Source organism: Ambystoma mexicanum, chromosome 3q, assembly GCF_040938575.1.
Source record: "Ambystoma mexicanum isolate Mex_15411 chromosome 3q, UKY_AmexF1_1, whole genome shotgun sequence".
NCBI classification, from domain to species: domain Eukaryota; kingdom Metazoa; phylum Chordata; class Amphibia; order Caudata; family Ambystomatidae; genus Ambystoma; species Ambystoma mexicanum.
The window spans coordinates 1,300,221,448-1,300,245,290 of NC_090926.1; the positions used below are offsets into that span (position 1 = coordinate 1,300,221,448).

The 23,843-nt window shown below is 46.4% G+C and overlaps 1 protein-coding gene across 1 annotated transcript in view; it reads right to left on the bottom strand.

Annotated features, from left to right (window-relative positions):
* The window catches only part of LOC138447908 (uncharacterized), a 416,627-nt gene that overhangs the window by 330,044 nt on the left and 62,740 nt on the right, over positions 1 to 23,843 (bottom strand). Inside the window, exon 3 of the mRNA XM_069604423.1 lies at positions 2,678 to 2,908. Within this exon, the coding sequence (XP_069460524.1) occupies positions 2,678 to 2,908 (231 nt within the window). The remainder of the gene's footprint in view (positions 1 to 2,677; positions 2,909 to 23,843) is intronic.

The window sequence follows — 23,843 nt, forward strand, 5'->3', positions numbered from 1 at the left end:
GTTTTGCATAATCTGTAGTTTATTTACAATGGACTTGTTTGCTCCTAGATAAAGGCTGTTGCAATAATCCAATTTGGATTTTATAAGCGCTCTCGCCAGTGTAAGGCAACTGGTGGGGGATAGTACAGGTCTACAGGCTCTGATCAGCTTGCCCGTGTAAGCTGTGGCTGAGGAGGTCATGTTGATCTGCTTAGTTAGGTTAGACTGGGCATCGAAGTAGAAACCTAAAGTTTTTACATGTTTGGCTATGGGTATAGTGTTCCCATTGATGACGATATTTGTGTATTGAGGACTTAGTTTAAGAAGGTTATTGGATAAGCCGACTAGGAGTAGTTCTATCTTATCATCATTCAGGCAGAGGCCACGTGTGGCCATCCATGCCTGAATGATGATGTAGACTTCATTAATCCGCGCAACGTCTGTATCATAGGTTCCTGAGAGGGGTAGGAGTATCTGGGTGTCATCTGCATAGTTTGTGTAGGTGACACCCAGACGGTCCAGTTTGTCGAATAGTGGCTTTGTAAAAATGTTGTACAAAGTGGGCGAGACGCAGGATCCTTGAGGGACTCCGCAGGTGATGGGGATGGGGTCAGCAGCTGCTGACGGTGAGAACACACGCATAGTTCTGTTATCGAGGAAAGATTGGATCCAGGCAATTGCAGAACTGGAGAAGTGGGACGCAGAAGATAAGTGGTTGCAAAGTATGGAGTGATCCACCAAATCAAAAGTCGCAGAGAGGTCGAGTAGAAGTATGATGGCCATCTTTCCTTTGTCTTTCAATTCATCAATCTGGCTTTTGAGGTCGACAAGTGCAGTTTCTGTTCCATGCCGGGGTCTGAAGCCAGATTGACGGGTACGGAGTAATTTGTGAGCTTCAAGATAATCTTGTATTTGCAAGTAGGCTATTCTGTCCAGAATTTTCAGAAGAAAGGGCACTGTCGTAATTGGTCTGTAGTTGGTGAGTATAGCCGGGTCAAGGGTCTGTTCTTTCAGTAGTAGTAGAACCCAGGACTGTTTGAGGTTACTTGGGACAGAATTGTTCGAGAAGGAGGAGTTTACAAGTTTAGTAATGAATGGGGCAAGGTCTCTAGCTGCATCTTTTATAATCTGAGCTGGGCAGCTATGGTTTAAGAGACGCAATGATTTTGTGGACTTCAGGAATGGTGACTTTTTTGAAAGTGAAACCTGAGTTGGTATGAGGGGTGGGGGTAGGTACTGGTGTAATAGCTGTTAGTTGGGATCTATTGTCAGCTATTTTGGTCTGCAGTCCTTTGATTTTATTGGAGAGGGCATTTTGGATGCTTGTGCACCAGGCTTTGTCCTTAATGCATGTGTCTGACAGTGGGTTGGGGCTGCCCACACTCCCTCTCTGTCCCTATATCACTGTGTCAGTGTACTCTGTAATGCAGTGACTCACCTTCAGAAGTTCCTCCTCTGGCTGCTCACACTCCCTCTCTATCCCTATATCACTGTGTCAGTGTACTCTGTAACACAGTGGCTCACCTTCAGCAGTTCCCCCGCTGGCTGGTCACACTCCCTCTCTTTCCCTATATCACTCTGTTTGTGACGCAGTGACTCACCTTCAGCCATTCCCCGGCAGGCTGCTCACACTCCCTCTCTATCCCTATATCACTGTGTCAGTGTACTCTCTTTGTAATGCAGGGACTCACTTTCAGGAGTTCCCCCGCTGGCTGCTCACACTCCCTCTCTATCCCTATATCACTGTGTCAGTGTACTCTGTAATGCAGTGACTCACCTTCAGCAGTTCCCCTGCTGGCTGCTCACACTCCCTCTCTATCCCTATATCACTGTGTCAGTGTACTCTGTAACACAGTGACTCACTTCAGCAGTTCCTCCTCTGGCTGCTCACATTCCCTCTCTATCCCCATATCACTGTGTCAGTGTGCTCTGTAACACAGTGACTCACCTTCAGCAGTTTCTCCTCTGGCTTCTCACACTCCCTCTCTATCGCTATATCACTGTGTCAGTGTACTCTGTTTGTAATGCAGTGACTCACCTTCAGCAGTTCCTCCGCTGGCTGCTCACACTCCCTCTCTATCCCTATATCACTGTGTCAGTGTACTCTGTTTGTAATGCAGTGACTCATCTTCAGGAGTTCCTCTCTGGCTGCTCACACTCCCGCTCTATCCCTACATCACTGTGTCAGTGTACTCTGTAACACAGTGACTCACCTTCAGCAGTTCCCCCGCTGGCTGCTCACACTCCGTCTCTATCCCTATTTCACTCTGTTTGTAACGCAGTGACTCACCTTCAGCAGTTCCTCCTCTGGCTGCTCACACTCCCTCTCTATCCCTATATCACTGTGTCAGTGTACTCTGTAACACAGTGGCTCACCTTCAGCAGTTCCCCCGCTGGCTGCTCACACTCCCAATCTATCCCTATATCACTCTGTTTGTAACGCAGTGACTCACCTTCAGCAGTTCCTCCTCTGGCTGCTCACACTCCCTCTCTATCCCTATATCACTGTGTCAGTGTACTCTGTAACGCAGTGGCTCACCTTTAGCAGTTGCCCCGCTGGCTGCTCACACTCCCTCTCTATCCCTATATCACTGTGTTAGTGTACTCTGTAACGCAGTGGCTCACCTTCGGTAGTTCCCCCGCTGGCTGCTCACACTCCCTCTCTATCCCTATATCACTTTGTAACGCAGTGACTCACCTTCAGCAGTTCCTCCTCTGGCTGCTCACACTTCTCCTCTATCTCGTTTTTCAGGGCACTGAGGGATGAGATTTGCTGGGATAATTTGGCGATATTCGGCTTTTCAGTTGTGGTAATTCTCCTCTCCAGCTCCTCCAGTCTCCCCAGTATTGTGCGCTCTTGTTCCTTCAGGAGGTGCACCATCCTCGCAAACTCAACCACCGTTTTCTGCTTTTCGGTTCCCAGCATGTCCTGTCAGGAGTAAAGAAAGGTAAGTCACTTAGGCTGAAGGGAAAATGTACTTTTACTTTGCTTTAATTTATTTATACCGCACACCGCTGACCCTGAGTCTTAAGGGAGCAGACAGAAATAAACAATAAACATTGAAGCGAAAGACCAACAAACTGAGCACAAGGTCTGAACAACCAACCCAAGAAAAACAAAGAGCCCATATTTCTAAATGGCAAATAGGAATAGGTCATCTAAACAACAAGGTCTTCAGTCTCTTCCTAAACATTCGCTAAGATCCGGGTGGCATTCCAGGCCCTATGGGCAGCCGCAGAGAAAGCACATTTCTTCACCTGGGTCAATTTTCAGGCTGGTCTTTTAAGTTGGTTGGATCTATTTGATCTAAGAGTACGAGTACTTGATTTGAACACCAATGCTTCACTCAGATATAGTGGACTAGACCCCATCTTGTGTAATTAGCAAAATACAGAAATCAGTTCTCACATCTATAGGGAGCCAATGCAAACTACGCCTGGCCTCAGACACATGATCTCTCCTGTCGAGGCCAGTGATCAGCCTCACAGCACTGTTTTGTATATTTTGAAGCCGGTTACACTCTGATTTGGCTTTGCCCACAAGCAGACTGCTACAATAGTCGATGTTGGACCCAATCATAGCTCTTGCTAGAGTCTCACAATTAGTTCTGGAAATATAGGGACACAGCTGCAGCTTGATATAGTATGCGGTGGATACACAGCTGTGCCAGCAGCTTGATATAGTATGCAGTGGATACACAGCTGTGCCAGCAGCTTGATATAGTATGTGGTGGATACACAGCTGTGCCAGCAGCTTGATATAGCTTGATAAAGTATGGAGTGGATACACAGCTGTCCCAGCAGCTTGATATAGTATGCAGTGGATACACAGCTGTCCCAGCAGCTTGATATAGTATGCCCTGGATACACAGCTGTCCCAGCAGCTTTATATAGTATGCAGTGGATACACAGCTGTCCCAGCAGCTTGATATAGTATGCAGTGGATACACAGCTGTCCCAGCAGCTTCATGTAGTATACGGTGGATACACAGCTGTCCCAGCAGCTTGATATAGTATGCATTGGATACACAGCTGTCCCAACAGCTTTATATAGTATGCAGTGGATACACAGCTGTCCCAGCAGCTTGATATAGTATGCAGTGGATACACAGCTGTCCCAGCAGCTTGATGTAGTATACGATGGATACACAGCTGTCCCAGCAGCTTGATATAGTATGCGGTGGATACCCAGCTGTGCCAGCAGCTTGATATAGTATGTCGTGGATACACAGCTGTGCCAGCAGCTTGATATAGTATGTGGTGGATACTCAGCTGTCCCAGCAGCTTTATATAGTATGCAGTGGATACACAGCTGTCCCAGCAGCTTGATATAGTATGCAGTGGATACACAGCTGTCCTAGCAGCTTGATGTAGTATACGGTGGATACACAGCTGTCCCAGCAGCTTGATATAGTATGTGGTGGATACACTGCTGTGCCAGCAGCTTTATAAAGTATGCAGTGGATACACAGCTGTCCCAGCAGTTTGATGTAGTATACGGTGGATACACAGCTGTCCCAGCAGCTTGATATAGTATGCGGTGGATACCCAGCTGTGCCAGAAGCTTGATATAGTATGTCGTGGATACACAGCTGTGCCAGCAGCTTGATATAGTATGCGGTGGATACTCAGCTGTCCCAGCAGCTTTATATAGTATGCAGTGGATACACAGCTGTCCCAGCAGCTTGATATAGTATGCAGTAGATACACAGCTGTGCCAGCAGCTTGATGTAGTATGCAGTGGATACACAGCTGTGCCAGCAGCTTGATATAGTATGTGGTGGATACACAGCTGTGCCAGCAGCTTGATATAGCTTGATAAAGTATGCAGTGGATACACAGCTGTCCCAGCAGCTTGATATAGTATGCAGTGGATACACAGCTGTCCCAGCAGCTTGATATAGTATGCCCTGGATACACAGCTGTCCCAGCAGCTTTATATAGTATGCAGTGGATACACAGCTGTCCCAGCAGCTTGATATAGTATGCAGTGGATACACAGCTGTCCCAGCAGCTTCATGTAGTATACGGTGGATACACAGCTGTCCCAGCAGCTTGATATAGTATGCATTGGATACACAGCTGTCCCAACAGCTTTATATAGTATGCAGTGGATACACAGCTGTCCCAGCAGCTTGATATAGTATGCAGTGGATACACAGCTGTCCCAGCAGCTTGATGTAGTATACGATGGATACACAGCTGTCCCAGCAGCTTGATATAGTATGCGGTGGATACCCAGCTGTGCCAGCAGCTTGATATAGTATGTCGTGGATACACAGCTGTGCCAGCAGCTTGATATAGTATGCGGTGGATACTCAGCTGTCCCAGCAGCTTTATATAGTATGCAGTGGATACACAGCTGTCCCAGCAGCTTGATATAGTATGCAGTGGATACACAGCTGTCCTAGCAGCTTGATGTAGTATATGGTGGATACACAGATGTCCCAGCAGCTTGATATAGTATGTGGTGGATACACTGCTGTGCCAGCAGCTTTATAAAGTATGCAGTGGATACACAGCTGTCCCAGCAGCTTGATGTAGTATACGGTGGATACACAGCTGTCCCAGCAGCTTGATATAGTATGCGGTGGATACCCAGCTGTGCCAGCAGCTTGATATAGTATGTCGTGGATACACAGCTGTGCCAGCAGCTTGATATAGTATGCGGTGGATACTCAGCTGTCCCAGCAGCTTTATATAGTATGCAGTGGATACACAGCTGTCCCAGCAGCTTGATATAGTATGCAGTGGATACACAGCTGTCCCAGCAGCTTGATGTAGTATACGGTGGATACACAGCTGTCCCAGCAGCTTGATATAGTATGCGGTGGATACCCAGCTGTGCCAGCAGCTTGATATAGTATGTCGTGGATACACAGCTGTGCCAGCAGCTTGATATAGTATGCAGTGGATACTCAGCTGTCCCAGCAGCTTTATATAGTATGCAGTGGATACACAGCTGTCCCAGCAGCTTGATATAGTATGCAGTGGATACACAGCTGTCCTAGCAGCTTGATGTAGTATACGGTGGATACACAGCTGTCCCAGAAGCTTGATATAGTATGTGGTGGATACACTGCTGTGCCAGCAGCTTTATAAAGTATGCAGTGGATACACAGCTGTCCCAGCAGCTTGATGTACTATACGGTGGATACACAGCTGTCCCAGCAGCTTGATATAGTATGCGGTGGATACCCAGCTGTGCCAGCAGCTTGATATAGTATGTCGTGGATACACAGCTGTGCCAGCAGCTTGATATAGTATGCGGTGGATACTCAGCTGTCCCAGCAGCTTTATATAGTATGCAGTGGATACACAGCTGTCCCAGCAGCTTGATATAGTATGCAGTGGATACACAGCTGTGCCAGCAGCTTGATGTAGTATGCAGTGGATACACAGCTGTGCCAGCAGCTTGATATAGTATGTGGTGGATACACAGCTGTGCCAGCAGCTTGATATAGCTTGATAAAGTATGCAGTGGATACACAGCTGTCCCAGCAGCTTGATATAGTATGCCCTGGATACACAGCTGTCCCAGCAGCTTTATATAGTATGCAGTGGATACACAGCTGTCCCAGCAGCTTGATATAGTATGCAGTGGATACACAGCTGTCCCAGCAGCTTCATGTAGTATACGGTGGATACACAGCTGTCCCAGCAGCTTGATATAGTATGCATTGGATACACAGCTGTCCCAACAGCTTTATATAGTATGCAGTGGATACACAGCTGTCCCAGCAGCTTGATATAGTATGCAGTGGATACACAGCTGTCCCAGCAGCTTGATGTAGTATACGATGGATACACAGCTGTCCCAGCAGCTTGATATAGTATGCGGTGGATACCCAGCTGTGCCAGCAGCTTGATATAGTATGTCGTGGATACACAGCTGTGCCAGCAGCTTGATATAGTATGCGGTGGATACTCAGCTGTCCCAGCAGCTTTATATAGTATGCAGTGGATACACAGCTGTCCCAGCAGCTTGATATAGTATGCAGTGGATACACAGCTGTCCTAGCAGCTTGATGTAGTATATGGTGGATACACAGCTGTCCCAGCAGCTTGATATAGTATGTGGTGGATACACTGCTGTGCCAGCAGCTTTATAAAGTATGCAGTGGATACACAGCTGTCCCAGCAGCTTGATGTAGTATACGGTGGATACACAGCTGTCCCAGCAGCTTGATATAGTATGCGGTGGATACCCAGCTGTGCCAGCAGCTTGATATAGTATGTCGTGGATACACAGCTGTGCCAGCAGCTTGATATAGTATGCGGTGGATACTCAGCTGTCCCAGCAGCTTTATATAGTATGCAGTGGATACACAGCTGTCCCAGCAGCTTGATATAGTATGCAGTGGATACACAGCTGTCCCAGCAGCTTGATGTAGTATACGGTGGATACACAGCTGTCCCAGCAGCTTGATATAGTATGCGGTGGATACACAGCTGTGCCAGCAGCATGATATAGTATGTGGTGGATACACTGCTGTGACAGCAGCTTTATATAGTATGCCAGCGGTATTCAAACTATGGGGCGCGTTTTTTTTTTTTTTTTAGATTGGAAGAAATGGGCAGGGGTGGCCCACATGGGCGGGCTGAAGCAAGAAACTGTCTCAGGCAACAATGAAAAAGTGGCCCGCAGTTCTAAATGGATATTCATTCCTTTAGTCACAGACAGGGCCTCATTACAACTATGGCGGTACGGTAAGAATGGTGCCGGTAAGCTACCGGTACCGTTCCTACCGTACCGCCTTAGTAAGACTTGTGCTCGCGGGCGCCTAACAGACCGCCTGGTCTCACCTGGCAGGCCGTGCGGCACCCTCAAGCACAGCTCGTCGGATGCTGCTGGTGCATCCGAGCTCCCCATTCCCATTAAGCCCTATGGGGATCTACCAGTACCGGCACCCGCGAAAGGGCAATTATCAGGTCCGCCTAACTCGCCATGACGCGGTAATTGCCCATTCGCGGGTGCCAGACCCGGACGCAACTCCAGGGTTGTAATGAGGCCCACTGTTTCAATAGTAGCCAAGGGGGTGCTTTGTGTTAAAATGTAAGTAAATTGTGATATATTCAGCAACAATGGTCGAAATTACTAAATGCATAGTTCAGTAACTCATCAAACTGGTCCACATTGGCCAAAATGGTGGCCCATTTTTACTGGCCCACACTAGCATTTTACATTTTTGGTACAGGCATTGCCCTATAGCCCAGTCCGAGCCTGGCGGCTCATCCATAATGGCGAGGGGGCGCCCACCCAGTGGCCCCTCACCCATTATGGAGGAGCTAAGGAGCCAGCCCAGTGAAACAGTGAGCACTCCCTCAGCTGCTTTTTCCAGCTAATGGAGTGCTCCTGGGATGGCTGAACAGTACAGTTTAGTCCCCAGCCGCACACGCTCACTGAGCCATGCAAGTGCTGGGGCGTTTTGCTTTACTAGCCTTGCATAGCTCATTGGAAATGCTTGCTGGGGTCCTGCATGTCTGTATGTGTGAGGGGGAGCACCTGCGCCTCCTCCCACATACGGGCAGAGCAGCCTGGAGCAGGGCGTTTCAGCACCCACACGCAGGCCAATGCAGAAGGTGCGTTTCTGTCCATTTTTAAAAAAAAAAATTAAACATGTGTATGGATGCGTGCATGCTTGTGTTATGAGTGAGAGTATGGTGATGGATGCTCGTGGGAATGATAGAGTGGTTGCTGAATGAATGTGCAGCGTCTTGCATACACACATAATCATGTTGATTGTGTTAGGCTCAGTGGGGCCCAGGGGACAGGGATGGTATCTTTTTACTGGACATCTATAATAGATGTCCAGTAAAAAATGTCATGACTGCCCCCTGGGCCCCTCAGCACCAACTGCAAACTGTTTGGCTATTTACCAATTTTTTTGTTAAAAGTATGCTCTACAATGCAACATTTTAACCCATTATATTGGTTTGGGTTCCCTCACTAGCTCCGTCGCTATGGCATTTTTGGGGGAAATAGTTATGCCCCTCCACTTAAAAAAATCACCGGCCGCCACTGGCCCTCAGACTGTGTTGGGGACGGGATGGGGGAACCCAGGGGCTATGGTGGGAGCACAATGGCCGGGAACCATGGGATAGTGGTGGGAGCAGAGTGGGGAGAGCCCAGGGTGTGCCGACCTGCCCAAATCTTGCTCAGGGGGGCCCGGCCAAAAATGTTTGAGGACCACTGTAGTATGCGGTGGATACACAACTGTCCCAGCAGCTTGATAGAGTATGCAGTGGATACACAGCTGTGCCAGCAGCTTGATATAGTATGCAGTGGATACACAGCTGTGCCAGCAGCTTGATATAGTATGCGGTGGATACCCAGCTGTGCCAGCAGCTTGATATAGTATACCGTGGATACACAGCTTTGCCAGCAGCATGATATAGTATGCAGTGGATGCACAGCTGTGCCAGCAGCTTAATATAGTATGCGGTGGATACTCAGCTGTGCCAGTAGCTTGATATAGTATGTCGTGGATACACAGCTGTGCCAGCAGCTTGATAGAGTATGCAGTGGATACACAGCTGTGCCAGCAGCTTGATAGAGTATGCAGTGGATACACAGCTGTGCCAGCAGCTTGATATAGTATGCGGTGGATACACAGCTGTGCCAGCAGCTTGATATAGTATGCGGTGGATACCCAGCTGTGCCAGCAGCTTGATATAGTATGCAGTGGATACACAGCTGTCCCAGCAGCTTGATATAGTATGCAGTGGATACACAGCTGTGCCAGCAGCTTGATATAGTATGCGGTGGATACACAGCTGCCCCAGCAGCTTGATATAGTATGCAGTGGATACACAGCTGTGCCAGCAGCTTGATATAGTATGCGGTGGATACCCAGCTGTGCCAGCAGCTTGATATAGTATGCAGTGGATACACAGCTGTGCCAGAAGCTTGATATAGTATACCGTGGATACACAGCTGTCCCGGCAGCTTGATATAGTATGCGGTGGATACAACTGTGTCAGCAGCTTGATATAGTATGCAGTGGATACACAGCTGTGCCAGCAGCTTGATATAGTATGTGGTGGATACTCAGCTGTGCCAGCAGCTTGATATAGTATGCAGTGGATACACAGCTGTGCCAGCAGCTTGATATAGTATACCGTGGATACACAGCTGTCCCAGCAGCTTGATATAGTATGCAGTGGATACACAGCTGTCCCAGCAGCTTGATATAGTATGCAGTGGATACACAGCTGTCCCAGCAGCTTGATATAGTATGCAGTGGATACACAGCTGTGCCAGCAGCTTGATATAGTATGTGGTGGATACTCAGCTGTGCCAGCAGCTTGATATAGTATACCGTGGATACACAGCTGTCCCAGCAGCTTGATATAGTATGCAGTGGATACACAGCTGTCCCAGCAGCTTCATGTAGTATACGGTGGATACACAGCTGTCCCAGCAGCTTGATATAGTATGCATTGGATACACAGCTGTCCCAACAGCTTTATATAGTATGCAGTGGATACACAGCTGTCCCAGCAGCTTGATATAGTATGCAGTGGATACACAGCTGTCCCAGCAGCTTGATATAGTATGCAGTGGATGAAACCAAGATGGTCACATGGGCCCTCATATTTAAATTTTGTTCAAAATACACCTCCAGTGTTTTAACACTTTATTTAGTTTTAATATTACATGCTGCAACTTAGAAATGTAAGATCTGTGCCCATTTTATGTATTTGTACCATTGTGCCAATCACCATTAGCTTGTTTTTTTCTGTGTTAAGTGCCAGACGGTCATTGGGCATCCTGGATTGGACCAGTCCATATATCTTATTAATAGTCTTTTCATCCTCTGGATACTTGCCAGATAGTGGGATGACACATTGCTTGTCATCCGCGTAGTTAGTAAAATCAACATTACTTTCTTCCAGTAGGTTGAGGAAGGGCACAGTAAACATGTTATACAGAGAGAGCAATAAGCACGCCCCCTGAGGCACGCCATGAGTCAAAAGAACCGCTTCAGCTTCTGGACCCTTACTACTAACTCTGCACCAGCGGTTACTCAGAAAAGACGTAATCCAGAGAGACGCATCACCTGAGAAACCAGCCAGCGCCCTCAACCTGGTGACCAACAACGTCAAAGGTGGCAGAAAGGGCCAACAGCCTCAGCCGAGCCATCTGCCCTTTATCCATGGTCTGTAGCAGCCCGCCGGCCACTTATTCAGAATCCCGTTAATCTTCAGGTGTGTCACCACCTGCATAAATGCTACACGATCCAGGATCTTCAGTAAAAAAGGCGTGTTTTGATAGGTCGATAGTTCAAGGGTGTCATTGAGCATGGGCTAGGCTTTTTAAGCAAGGGAGTAATCCAAGCATTCTTGATGCACCTAGGGAGATGGTTTGCCCTAAAGGACACATTTACACATTTACACACAGTACCTATCAATGGGGGAGAGCATGTTTGTATCACCATTGCAGCCAAACACCCCGGTTGCAAGTTTGGGGATTTTTAATGATCAGTGCCAGTACAGATTCCAGAATGGGTTTAAAATGAAACTGCGTTTGCGATGCCGCAGGCAGCCCTGTTACAACAGCCAGTCTCCCCACCACCTGCTTAATCCTCAGTGGTGCTATAGGGTCTTAATGGCCTCCTGCATGGTTTGCTGGTAGGCGTCAGCCGGTCTCCCCACCACCTGCTTCATCCTCAGTGGTGCTATAGGCTCTTAATGGCCTCTTGCGTGGTTTGCTGGCAGGCGTCAGCCGGTCTCCCCGCCACCTGCTTCATCCTCAGTGGTGCTATAGGGTCCAAGTCAATAACTTTCTCAGCTCAAGGTTGTAGGCAGGGCCCAGTGCCTGTGGACAGGGCCATAGCATTAACCCAAGGCCATGACATGTGGGGTTGAGAGGATAAGCAGGTGAACGTGGTGTCTACATCATGTGTCTTTCACTGAAAGACTCACAGTCACTACAGGGGGCAGGAAGTAAGGCTACACTCTTCTATTCGATGGCCTGTGGCAGTGGCTAGGGTCAAGGAATCCATCAGGACCTACTTCAAACTCTGCAGTACGGACGTCACCACACACACACCTCACAATCTCTTCTCCTTTCTCCCTGATTACCAGTCTGAAAAAGAAGCAAGATTTGAGCTCTATGCATTGCCCTCTCAGGTGTGGACCCTCTTTCCAAACACCCAATGGGGGTGCTACTCTCCTGAAGGCACTACAATGTGCGGACCCATCACTTTTTTATTTATTTACTTGTATAGCGCCGGGAACCCTCGGGCATCAGGGCGTACCTAGACACGAAGGACATTTGTTAGACAGGACTATGTGGTGATCTCAGGGAAAGGCTAGGTGGGGCTAGTTAACACCTTTAAACAGTAACGTTTTCAATTGGGCGCGGAAGCTGTTGATATTTTTTTCCAGTCAGAGTTTGCTTGGAAGCCTATTGCAAATCTGTGCGGCTCTAGTCAGGAAGGCTCGATCAAATTCTCTGGCCTTTCTGAGTCAGAGTGGTTTAATTATTCCCAAATTGGCTGATTTTAGCCCCAAGTTGTGGACATAAGGGAACGTGCGGGTCTTTGGAAACTTTGAGGTCTGACCATAAAGACACATATGGAGGATGTTGGCTGCTTTGAAGTGGATCCGGGCCACGATAGGCAGCCATTGTAGTGATTCTACCCTGTGGAGATCTTATGGACGATGTTGGCAGCTCTGAAGTGGATCCGGGTCGCGACAGGCAGCCATTGTAGTGATTCTCCCCTGTGGAGAATTTATGGACGATGTTGGCTGCTTTGAAGTGGATCCGGGCCGCGATAGGCAGCCCGTGTAGTGATTCTCCCCGTGTGGAGATCTTATGGACGATGCTGGCTGCTTTGAAGTGGATACGGGCCACGATAGGCAGCCAGTGTAGTGATTCTCCCCCTGTGGAAATCTTATGGACTATGTTGGCTGCTTTGAAGTGGACCCGTGCCACAATAGGCAGCCAGTGTAGTGATTCTCCCCCTGTGGAGATCTTATGGACGATGTTGGCTGCCTTGAAGTGGATCCGGGCCACGATAGGCAGCCAGTGTAGTACTTCTTTCCATGTGGAGATGTGTTCCCTTCTCGGGATGCCCTTAATGATTCTAACTGCATCGTTTTGGAGAGTTTGAAACTGCTGGGTGAATTTCTTCTTAGTCGGAATCAGCAGGGAATTGTAGTAGTCAATACGTGATAAAATGATGGCTCTGCCGAACGAAGCACAGTTCTCTTCTGAGATGAGGGTTTAATATTCCTTGTACTTATAGCTGTCCCTACGGCCCAGAGAGTCTACTTAAAGCAGGCCGCTCATTTCTGATTTCAAGTTGTGTCCCCACTGCCCCCTGACATCAATGGGTGCCCGCATAGTCTCCAGGACTCAGCTTGGTGTGGTTCTTTCTTTCCTGGCACACACTCTAGGTGTAGCGATACTGCCCGAAGGCTATGTGAGGTGTCGGTCAATCATTTGTGACATTTAGGTGTAGCCCTACCACACTCTGCATGGTGTGGACCACCCATTCCTGACAGTCATGTTTGTGCAAACAGTCCCAAAGACTGCATGGTTCACACCCTTGTTGCTAACATCCAGGGCTACACTGTCTCCATGTATTATTAACACAATGATGTTCAATTTAGCAGCCCAGCCTTTTCTGAATCTGGCTGTAAGCACAAGGTGGGCCTGTGTGAAAGGCTGATGGCGGTGACTATGCAAGGCAGAGTATTTTAAACTTCATTCAGCACTTGATTGGCAGTCAGTGGCATGGCAGGGGTAATGTGCTCTAGGTGGTTCAGGCATAGCAGCAACCGCGCTGCCACATTCTGCACTCGCTGGGCATTCCTCAGTTAACATGTTCCTGCTTCTGGCAGGGACTGAACAGTGAAGCTGATATTCTTCGAGGCATGGAGGGGCAACGTAAAGTGGTCCTTGGTAGGAGCATCCCTGCAGAGCTTGGGTGCACTCAATACTGTAGACCGGGTTACTGATGCCCTGTAGGGTGAGGGGATGCTGGTTGAAAAGGATGGCACAGCGACACACCGCTGCTGAGCTCCCAGCGGAGAACCCTCTCAGGCAACGTGGTCTGCCATGGTGGAGGTAGAACGCTGGTCTTCTGCAGCAAACATCATTCTAGTATGCCATTTATTTATGCAGGTCCTTCTGGGTCTGCAGATGAGCGTATCTCAATGGCAGCTATTGCTGGGCACCCTGCCAGTAGATGAGCGTAACTCAATGGTGGCTATTGCTGGGCACTCTGCCAGTAGATGAGCGTAACTCAATGGCAGCTATTGCTGGGCACTCTGCCAGTAGATGAGCATATCTCAATGGCGGGTATTGCTGGGCACCCTGCCAGTAGATGAGCGTATCTCAATAGCAGGTATTTCTGGGCTCCCTGCCTGTAGATGAGCGTATCCCAATGGCGGCTATTGCTGGGCACCCTGGCAGTAGATGAGCGTAACTCAATGGCGGCTATTGCTGTGCACTCTGCCAGTAGATGTGCGTAACTCAATGGTGGCTATTGCTGGGCACCATGCCAGTAGATGAGCGTATCTCAATGGCAGGTATTTCTGGGCACCCGGCCAGTAGATGAGCGTAACTCAATGGCGGCTATTGCTGTGCACTCTGCCAGTAGATGTGCGTAACTCAATGGCGGCTATTGCTGGGCACCCTGCCAGTAGATGAGCGTATCTCAATGGTGGGTATTGCTGGGCACCCTGCCTGTATATGAGCAGATGTCAATGGCGGCTATTGTTGGGCTCCCCGCCTGTAGATAAGTGAATATCAATGGCAAGTATTACTGAGCTCCAGGCCTGTAGATGAGCATATGTCAATGGCAAGTACTGCTGGGCTCCCCGCCTGTCAATGAGAATATGTCAAATGGTGGGTATTTCTGAGCTCCGTGTCTGTACATGAGCATATGTCAATGGGCGAGTATCTCTGAGCTCCATGCCTGTAGATGAGCATATGTTCATGGGCAGGTATTGCTAGGCTCCCTGCCTGTATATGAGGATGTGTTCATGGTGGGTATTGCTGGCCTGCCCGCATGTTGTTTTATTTTAATTTTAATGTTTTATAGTTTGTACACAAACATTTAACATTTCACAGTTCTGATTAATTACATTACTTAAAACAACAATAAAAAAGCAGAGAAAGAAAGAAAAAGACCAGAAGAAAGAGAGAAAAGAGAAGAACGTTTTTTTTTGCTCTTCAATTTAAATAATGAGTTCAAATGAGTTACTCAGGCAAGGCTTTCATTTTTGCAATTCAATTAGTTTTTCCCAGTATTGCATTTTCTTGAATATAAGTGGATCATTGTTTCCACTCATGATCGGAGCCCATTTTTGATCTAGTTCGTGTTGAATTTGCTCTGAAGGAAGCATGTGAGTAAATATGTTCCTTAGCTCTGATAGAGTAGGACACACCATGAAGAGATGTTGCAATGATTCAACTGTATCTATTTGTTTACAGAACCTGCAAAATATATATATTTCTTGGGAATTTGTCTAGTGAGTGTTAAATATTCTCTGGTTGGGAGAATATTGAAACCAAATCTAAGGAAGGTGTCTCTTATTCATCTACATGGACATTTTTGTAGATATTTAGGTGGTTCATTTAGAGCTCTTGTCTCATATATCGTGGGTAGTGAGAAGTTATGTTTGTTTTTCTTTTCGAGGGTGTGTATCCAATCTTATTCACATATCCGTTTTTATGCTTCCATTGGTCTATTGGTAAGTGTTTTGCTGGTTATGTCGTAGTTGTTAAGAATTTGAAAACAAAATTCTTTCCAGCTAGCCGCAGTGGAATTTTTCAGCTCTGAATTGGTAGTTTTTAGGATCCTGATGGTTGGAATATCTTCATCTATAATGATCTTTCTATAGAGATCTATATGTTTCCAGGCACTGATTGATTCCAGCGACTGAATAGCCAATTTGAAGCAAATTCTGTTAGTTGGATATGATTTCAGAAGAGAGAGTATTTTGTGCCAATATATTCCTTCCACAATCTTCCATATCTGTTGTGGCGTGCTGAGTATACTTTCCAGAGGTAAGTATGGCCACCACTTTCTGTCTGTAGAAGCTAAGGATCGGTCTTAAAGAATATTGTCCATATTTTTTATGGATAATTAGTCCTTGACGAGCAAGCAAGCGGCTTTTGTTTTTCAAATGGTCCATCCACTGGACTTCGATGTTGGATTGATTCAGCCAGATACCGAGATATTTTGTGGTTTTAACTTTGTCTAGTCGTTTCCCATCTAGGAATATGCAGATTGTTTTTACTTTATTGTTTTTCTCAGAGGTAAGTGACATAATTTGCATTTTAGAGATGTTAATCGGCATGTTGTTATCCTCAATGTATATTTTGAGTGCTCAAAAACTCCTTTGTAGTCCAATTTTGGTCTTGTCAAGGATCACAAGATCGTCAGTGTAGAGGATGTAAGGTATATGTGTTCCGTACATTTGGGGAGGGCACGCTGTAATTCCCATTTGGCTTTCCCTGAAATCAAAGTGGTAGAAGTTAAACAAGGTAGATGCCAGAGGACATCCTTGTTTAAGTCCACTGGCTGCCTTAATGGGTATCGAGACACTACCAGTTGGTGTTAAGCAGACTTTGACAGAGGTGTTACTATAGACAGCCTTAATTGGCTCTAAGATGTCTAGAGGACATTCCCCAAAACGTAGCTTATTCCAAAGTTTATTTCTATTAACACTGTCAAAGGCCATTTGCAGATCGATGAAATCAGCAAAAATTTGAGTTCCCATTCTGTGTGCTTCATGTTTGAGTATATTGAGGATTAACAAGTTTATGTTTGTTCCAGTATTCTTGACAAATAAAGTCTGCCGTGGATCGTAGTTGTAATTTTTCTTTGCCCATTTGTTCAATCTTTTTAGTAAAATTGAAGCAAAAATCTTCCCAAGAGGATCGAGCATGGCCAAAGGTCTATAATTGGTAGGCAGATTTCTTTCTCCTTGCTTGATAGTCTAGATTAGTCCAAATAGTTCGAGACACAACTCTGTCCAGTCTTCCGGTTGCTGTTTGATGATATGATTACTTATCCCATCGGGTCCTCGCAAGGAGTTTAAATGTCTAATATGATGTAAAATTTCCTCCTGGTTCTTCTGAACCATTTCTTGTGATGCTCTGGTATCTCCTCGGTATTGTCTTTAGAATTTATCGGATCGCTATAGAGTTTGGTAAAATGTTCCACCCAAGCTCTTTCAGGGACTTCAGCTAATAATTGAGGTGTTCCGGTTAAGAAGTTTCCAGAGATCTCTGGTATTCTTATTTCCTAGTGTCTTTAGCATGTGTTCTGCATCATTCTGAGCTAGAATAGATTTCATGGATTTCATCCAGTTACGGTATCGTGATTTGAGAACATGAATAATCTCAAAAGCTCTTTTCGGGTTTAATTTGTGGGCCGCAGGAAGACGTTTACACTGAAGTTTTTTCTGAGTGGCGATCAGTTCACAATATGAGTGGAGATGTTCTAGTTTGGTGTTCCGGCTGTTTCTTTGAACCATTTGATAGGGAAACAGCAGCCACTCATAGTTGATTTTAGATTTCCCTGGTTTTGTCGAATAAAAAAACGTTTCTTTCAATGTTTTTACCTGAGGTCCGGAAATTCGCAGACGGTTTAGTGCTGGATTTATTTCGATATTACTGATGTTTTCTTTGAGAAGATGTCGGTGGCTAGCGAGCCATGTCAAGGAGATTTTAGAGTGATCACTCTGGTTCGTCGGGGTAATTACCAGTTGTTTAGTGGCTTCCAAGATCTTGCTTAAGGTATATACATAATCGAGGTAGACTATTGATTCTCCTCTAGACCAAGTGTGCTGTGAAGGGTTATCTCCATTAATTTTCCCATTTAACAGCGTTACATTTCTGAAGCTTATCTCTTTGGACCATGTTTTGGCTTTTGGTTCTAGCTTGGGGAAATGTATTTTTGTACCACATGTATGGAACAGATGAATGTTCATATCGCCACATAGAATCATATGTAAATTGGTGTATTTAGTTTGGAAATCATCGATACTTGTTGTAAGCTTGTCAATAAATGTAGAGTCCTTCATTGTTCTGTAATTCCAATAGCAATTCACCAAGGCAATTTGGTTCGTGTCTGTGGAACTCGGGTTTCTCAGCTGATTGACGGGGACATATTCAAGTATAATGATTTGAGTCCAGTGGTTAGGATTGTGAGTTTCAATCAGGTGTAAGTTGGCTTCTATTTTCTAAAGGGTCAGAAGCCCAGCATATGGTCACCCTTTTTGCCCCAAAAGTGCAGGGTTAATGCAATTCAGATAGCCATCGCAAGTTGGTTTGTTGACCAGCCGGGTTTCCTGTAAGAAGATAATTTCATAATTCTGTAGATCTTGGTTTCCTGTTATGGAGAGGTGAGAGAATCCTCTAGTGTTCCAGGAACACAGGTTAATCTGGAGTTTGGTTTCTTCTTGCGTCGGCTATAATCGTATTTGTTTTGGTGCTTGGTCGTTTGCTTTCCGTGTTAAGTGAGGTATTGGTGTAAATGAATGGAAGATTGCTCAATCTCGTTTTTGGGGGCTTTTGTTGCTTCTGCACGTCCATGTGTTCTTTAAGGAAAGATCTGATGATTCTCTTTTATTGTGTTTCATGTCTTCGTTTCTGACCAAGGATTTAGTGTTCGAAGTAATTGAAGCTGAACAAGAAAATCCTATTCCTCTAAAGGAAGCTTTGCCGTTCAGTGTTCTATCTACATTTAGTTGTTGGTAGAAGCTTATCTCAATACAGTCAAATATTTCTTTATTTGGGAATTTAATGACATTTATGTCTTTGGAACTGATGGACTGAAGTGTAGTAATTACATCGAGAAGACAGAGTATGTTTGTTCTGTTCATTATTAGTCCGTCATCTAATTCTTTTAGTCTTTGTAGGTTGATTGCAAAGTTTTGCTTATGATGTCTAGAAAGAAGGAATATCGAGAGTTTTAAGAGCTCAATCAATTTTCTTGTAGGTGACTCTGGATTTTGTGAGTTGCTCGTCCAAGATTGCACAGGCACAATGTTGTTAGGGATAGGGGAATTGTCTAGCCAGTTGTCTTCGTTTTCTGATATTTGTCGCAAGAGAGGATATCGCTTCTGCTTGAGAAAGTCTGACCTTCTTTGTATTCATCTACTATATAGCCATAACTCATGTGCGCAGATTGCTCATGCGGAAAGTGTCGGAGGCGGCCTCTGATTCAACGTTGCTCTCCCTGCGTTGTAATCTTCGAAGTGACGGATTGACACGTGATCGTCTTGACGCCGCAGGTCCTTTCCTCGAACCTTGAACGGTTCGTGTGTGCAGCGTTCGTTCGTTCGTGTGAGCTTCTGGAGGCGCCTGGAGGCGTCGGTGTCGGCAGTGCGGGCATTAAGAGTTGTGGAGCCGGGACCTGCAAGGCTCTGTACGGTGGCGGTGGGGCCCTTCTGGGTTTGCTGTGAGCCTGCTGCCTGCTACCCGCTGCCCGCCGTGTGCTGCCATGTGCTGCAATTATGCTCTCCGGGGGTCGGATCCTCTCCAGTCCGGGCTGGGCAAGTCCCTGAGGTGAGGTGAGTGGGACTCTGCGCAAACTCCATTCCTGCATTCCTGATGCATTCCTGACGCAGCTGGTCGGGCTGCTTTCTAAGGGCTTTCTAAGGGCTTGCTGCTTGTTTGCTTGCTTTGCTTTCTTGCTGCCTGTCTGTGCACTGGAGAGTCTCTCAGGATTCTCTGGTGCCATCTGTGTGTATTGGTGTGTATTGGTGGGCTCTGGGGTTCCGGGTTGGCCTCTCACTAGTTAACTGTGATCACCCTCAATACAGTCGTCCCTAAACACAGTAAAACACAGCTGATACGTCATCTTTAGATCACGTCTGCCCCAGATCCTGTTGGTGTGAGGAGCTGCAGCGACTGTTTGCATTTCTGTTGGATTCCTGTCGGACCAATCCCTATTTGGTCACTGTTCCTGTAATTCCACAAGCAAACCTACAGAAAACTACCATGGGGCGCGAAGCTCGGCGCAGAGCTCGGCAGTGAGTCCAGCCTGCCCCAGTCCGCCCCGGCTTCCGCACCGGCTAAATGACACGTGGTGCTCCGACCATTACTGCTACCACCCCAAAAACAGCTTTTGCCATTGCTATCGTCATCTGGCCCTCAAACACGTCACAAAGTGCTGAAGCTGCGTCGGAACTTGATCAATGGAGCGGAGTCAGAGTCAAGCAACAATTCCATTACTGAATTATATGTTGCCTCCTCCGCAATCGACACTTCTGTAATACCAACTTTAAAATGCTTAGCAACGGTGATAGTAAACAAGGAAGCTCCCGGTGCATCTCATGAGCCACAGGATGCTCATGTTTTGGAAGCACAAGCAATTTATGATCCTCGACCACCAGAAACCGTGAGAGCAGCTGAGACTACTCTACCACGCGGGCTCCCAGAAACGAGCAAAATGCCCTTGGCTTCAGTCTTACCTTCCCCGTCAGTTTACATCGATGCAAGCGAGTCTCCTTTTGATGTAACTGATTCTGAACTGCTGGCGTTGCGATTGGTGAGCGAGATTAGCGCTGAAGAACTCCCCGTGACGTGCACCAAAGTTGTACACTCAGTCAGAGTCTCTTCCGACTTCTGTTGTCCAACTAACGCTCGAGCTGATGACCCCCGACTTTACCAGGCTGCGAGTGGGCGTGTGGTTCACAATGCAGGTCAATCCATCGAGCCTAATGTCTTCACATTTCCACAATCTTTCAGCTCAAACAAGTTGGCCTCAATGCCACAAAGAAACATAGAAAATAATGACAACTGTCCACAGACTCCATCCCGCTTAAGAACTAATGCAGAATTGATAGTTGACCCAAGACCTGCAAAACGGCCGCATGTCGATGGACTAAGGCCCAAGGACTCACCTGCAGAAAAGCTTGCGAGGCTCAACATAAATAATGAAATGTTAAATAAAGTGGGAGGCGGCTCTGGAAGCTTTGCTGCCCCAGTGAATACAACCCCAATACACAAGGAGCTGCCTGCATCTGAGTTGGCCGCGAGAGAAGCGCGTATAACTGAAAGATTAAAGACAGATTTCCTAACGATGCGAGAGAGTCTAGAAGAGAGTTTCATTCATAAATATGGCAAGGCTTGTGACACCACTAACTCTGAAAATAGACCTGGCCTTAACTCCCCGCTCTCAAAGACAAGTACGCCCTATAGGAAAATATCAGTTGGATGCAAAACCACCAATGATGACATAAGGAAAACAACCTCACATTCTAAAACAAACGAGAATCCCAAAGTGAGCTCGCATTCTTCTAATGCCTCGGCGGTACATGACAGCGACTCAGAACTCGACGCTAAGAATAAGGCCCATCTATCTACAGTTGCCGGACTGCAAATTCATAATAATGTTCTAGCAGCAACATCGATTGCCATGCTTCCATTCATGAAGCTGTATGAGGCCATGCACGAGTCTCTAAATGACCAGATTTCATTGATGGCCACAATAAACAGCAAATTGTGCAAGATGGAAACGTTATCGCAAAACATCACCCAGAGGCTCGACTACGAAGCCAACGCCTCACGTTGCTGGCAATCGCGATTAAGTGATATCGCTAGACAAGAATCTAACGATAAAGCTGATCTGATGACGGCTGTCATAGAATGTACAAAATGGATGTGACACAATATGGCTCCTAAGCATGATTTCACGGCCGTCATGGAACACAGATCAACTGAAAAAAGGCCCACAAGGAAGTCAACGCAAAAACCACATGGGCCAAATTACACTTCTAAAGAGCTTCCAATTATTGAGATCATTGACTCGGAAGCTGCAACAAACTCTTCTGTTCCAAACATAATGGCCACGAAGCAAGTGACATCAACGTCCGCTCTGGCCTCAAAAGAGGGAACCGATCCATCATGCCCAGAGAAGACAACCCCAGAGCTAGTTCCAACGAGCTCTGTAGAGAATGCCCAATTGATTGATGATGCTGAGAAAGTCAAATCAAATGAAAGTACAAAATAAAACACAACGAATTCTCAAGTATCTACTGATTCAGGCCTGCAAGACCTGACCACCAAACTATCCTTTGGAATATTCTCAAGTCAAGCAAAAACGATAAAGGTGCCAGACAGGAAAAAAATTCAACCAGGAACAAAAGCAAAAGAAAAATCTTTAACAGCGAGACTCGAACTGAAAGCAAAGAGACCGCGAACCAACGAGGCAAAAAGATTTGTCAGGAACATCACAACCCCGCCGCCCCTCAGCATGTTCAATTGAGCAACAAAGAAGCGAAACACCTCGAATGAAATAAATAAAGCTAACAACTCGAATATGGGGACAGCTCCGTATACCAAGAGAATGAGGGAAGAACAAAATGAGGAGGAAGACGCAGAGAGCGAAAATTTGCCTCTAATAAATGCAGAGATGAGGAACAAAATCATCAAAAGCCTAGCTCCGGCGGAGACTGCAAAGGCAGTAAGAACAGAAAATTGCCAAAAAGGAAACAAGGGGAACAATAAACAATCCTCACTTGTAAATCCAAATCCAAAACAGACAATGGCTCAAAAAGCAAAATGTGATGGACAAAACAAAACAAGTGTCATGACCACAGGGTTTCCCCTTAGATGTGCCCTCAAGAAGTCTTGGTTGGCGGCTTACCATTCCTGGTCAAAGAGTAGGAAAGGCTTTGTGGGCTGTTTATGTTAAGCACTTCCTCATCATTCAATATGGCCGCCAGGTTACCTTCCCTGAATGCTGCAGTATGGTTTAGTAGTTGATAGCTCTGGGAGTACTTAAGCCCCTCCCCCTTGCTATGCTGCGCTTCGCGTTGTCTCTGCAGATAGCAGTGAACGCTTACTGCGGTCCGTTTCTGACTAAAATTCCACAGACACTAATTTCACAGAAATATTCCCCTTAGTGCTTCCCCGCTCTGTTGCTTGGGTCCATTCACTGTATCCTCGTAGCCTTTGTTTTGTAGTACTATTCCTGTCATTCCTGTTACCTTTCGCCATTTAGGAACTCTGGTGTTTCAGTTAGCGAGCAGCTGAGAGAAACCATCTCCTCCGCACGCAACATACCGCAAGTACCAGTATTCATTGGTGTTGTGAATGTTTTGAATAACCCTTTGTGAATGAGCGCTTTGAGCTTCCTCATGTGCTCCGCTCTGTTTCCGCTCTGTTTCCAGCAAACACGCCTTTGTTAGAGTGTTTTTGATGTTCGCGCGTGTGAGGGAATTACAGTTTTGATTCTCCTCACATGCGCTCGTGTTTTTGAATTAATTGCTTCGCAAGAGTGTTTTTGAAGTTTGCGCTTGTGAGGGAATCACAGTATTGGTTCTCCTCACATGCGCTTGCAATTTTGAATAAACTGCTTGCACGCATGTTCTGAAGTTCGTGTGTGTGAGGGAGTTTCCATTAGCAGTAAAGGGAGGTACCCCCATCTTCATTGACCATGGTTAGCCTTCGAATTAAGCCATGGTATTGCAGAGTTTAAGTTTTGATAAAGAGAGCGCATTGGTACTTGTTTACAGTGTCTTTTCAGTTGCATATTAGTTATCTGCAGTTGTGGTATCAGCTTCATTTTTGGAGAGAGCCCATTGAAACATTATACACTGCAGGTTCTTCCATCTCAATTTCCTTTAATTCTATTTACAGTGCATTAGTCCGTGGTTAAGGGGAGGGTCTAGTAGTTACACATTGTGCTCCATTCACAGTAGGAAATTCTTTACCCTTCCCAGTCAAACTGTTCCTTTCTTCAGGACATGCGCCCCTGCGCTGAAGCAGGATGGAGAGTCCATCATAACTCTAACTGAGGTGAGGAGGGCATCCCTAGTTAAGGGAAAAGTTCAACTCTAAGGCAATTAGCATAAAAGTGATCACTGACAACCCTTTGTATATTCCT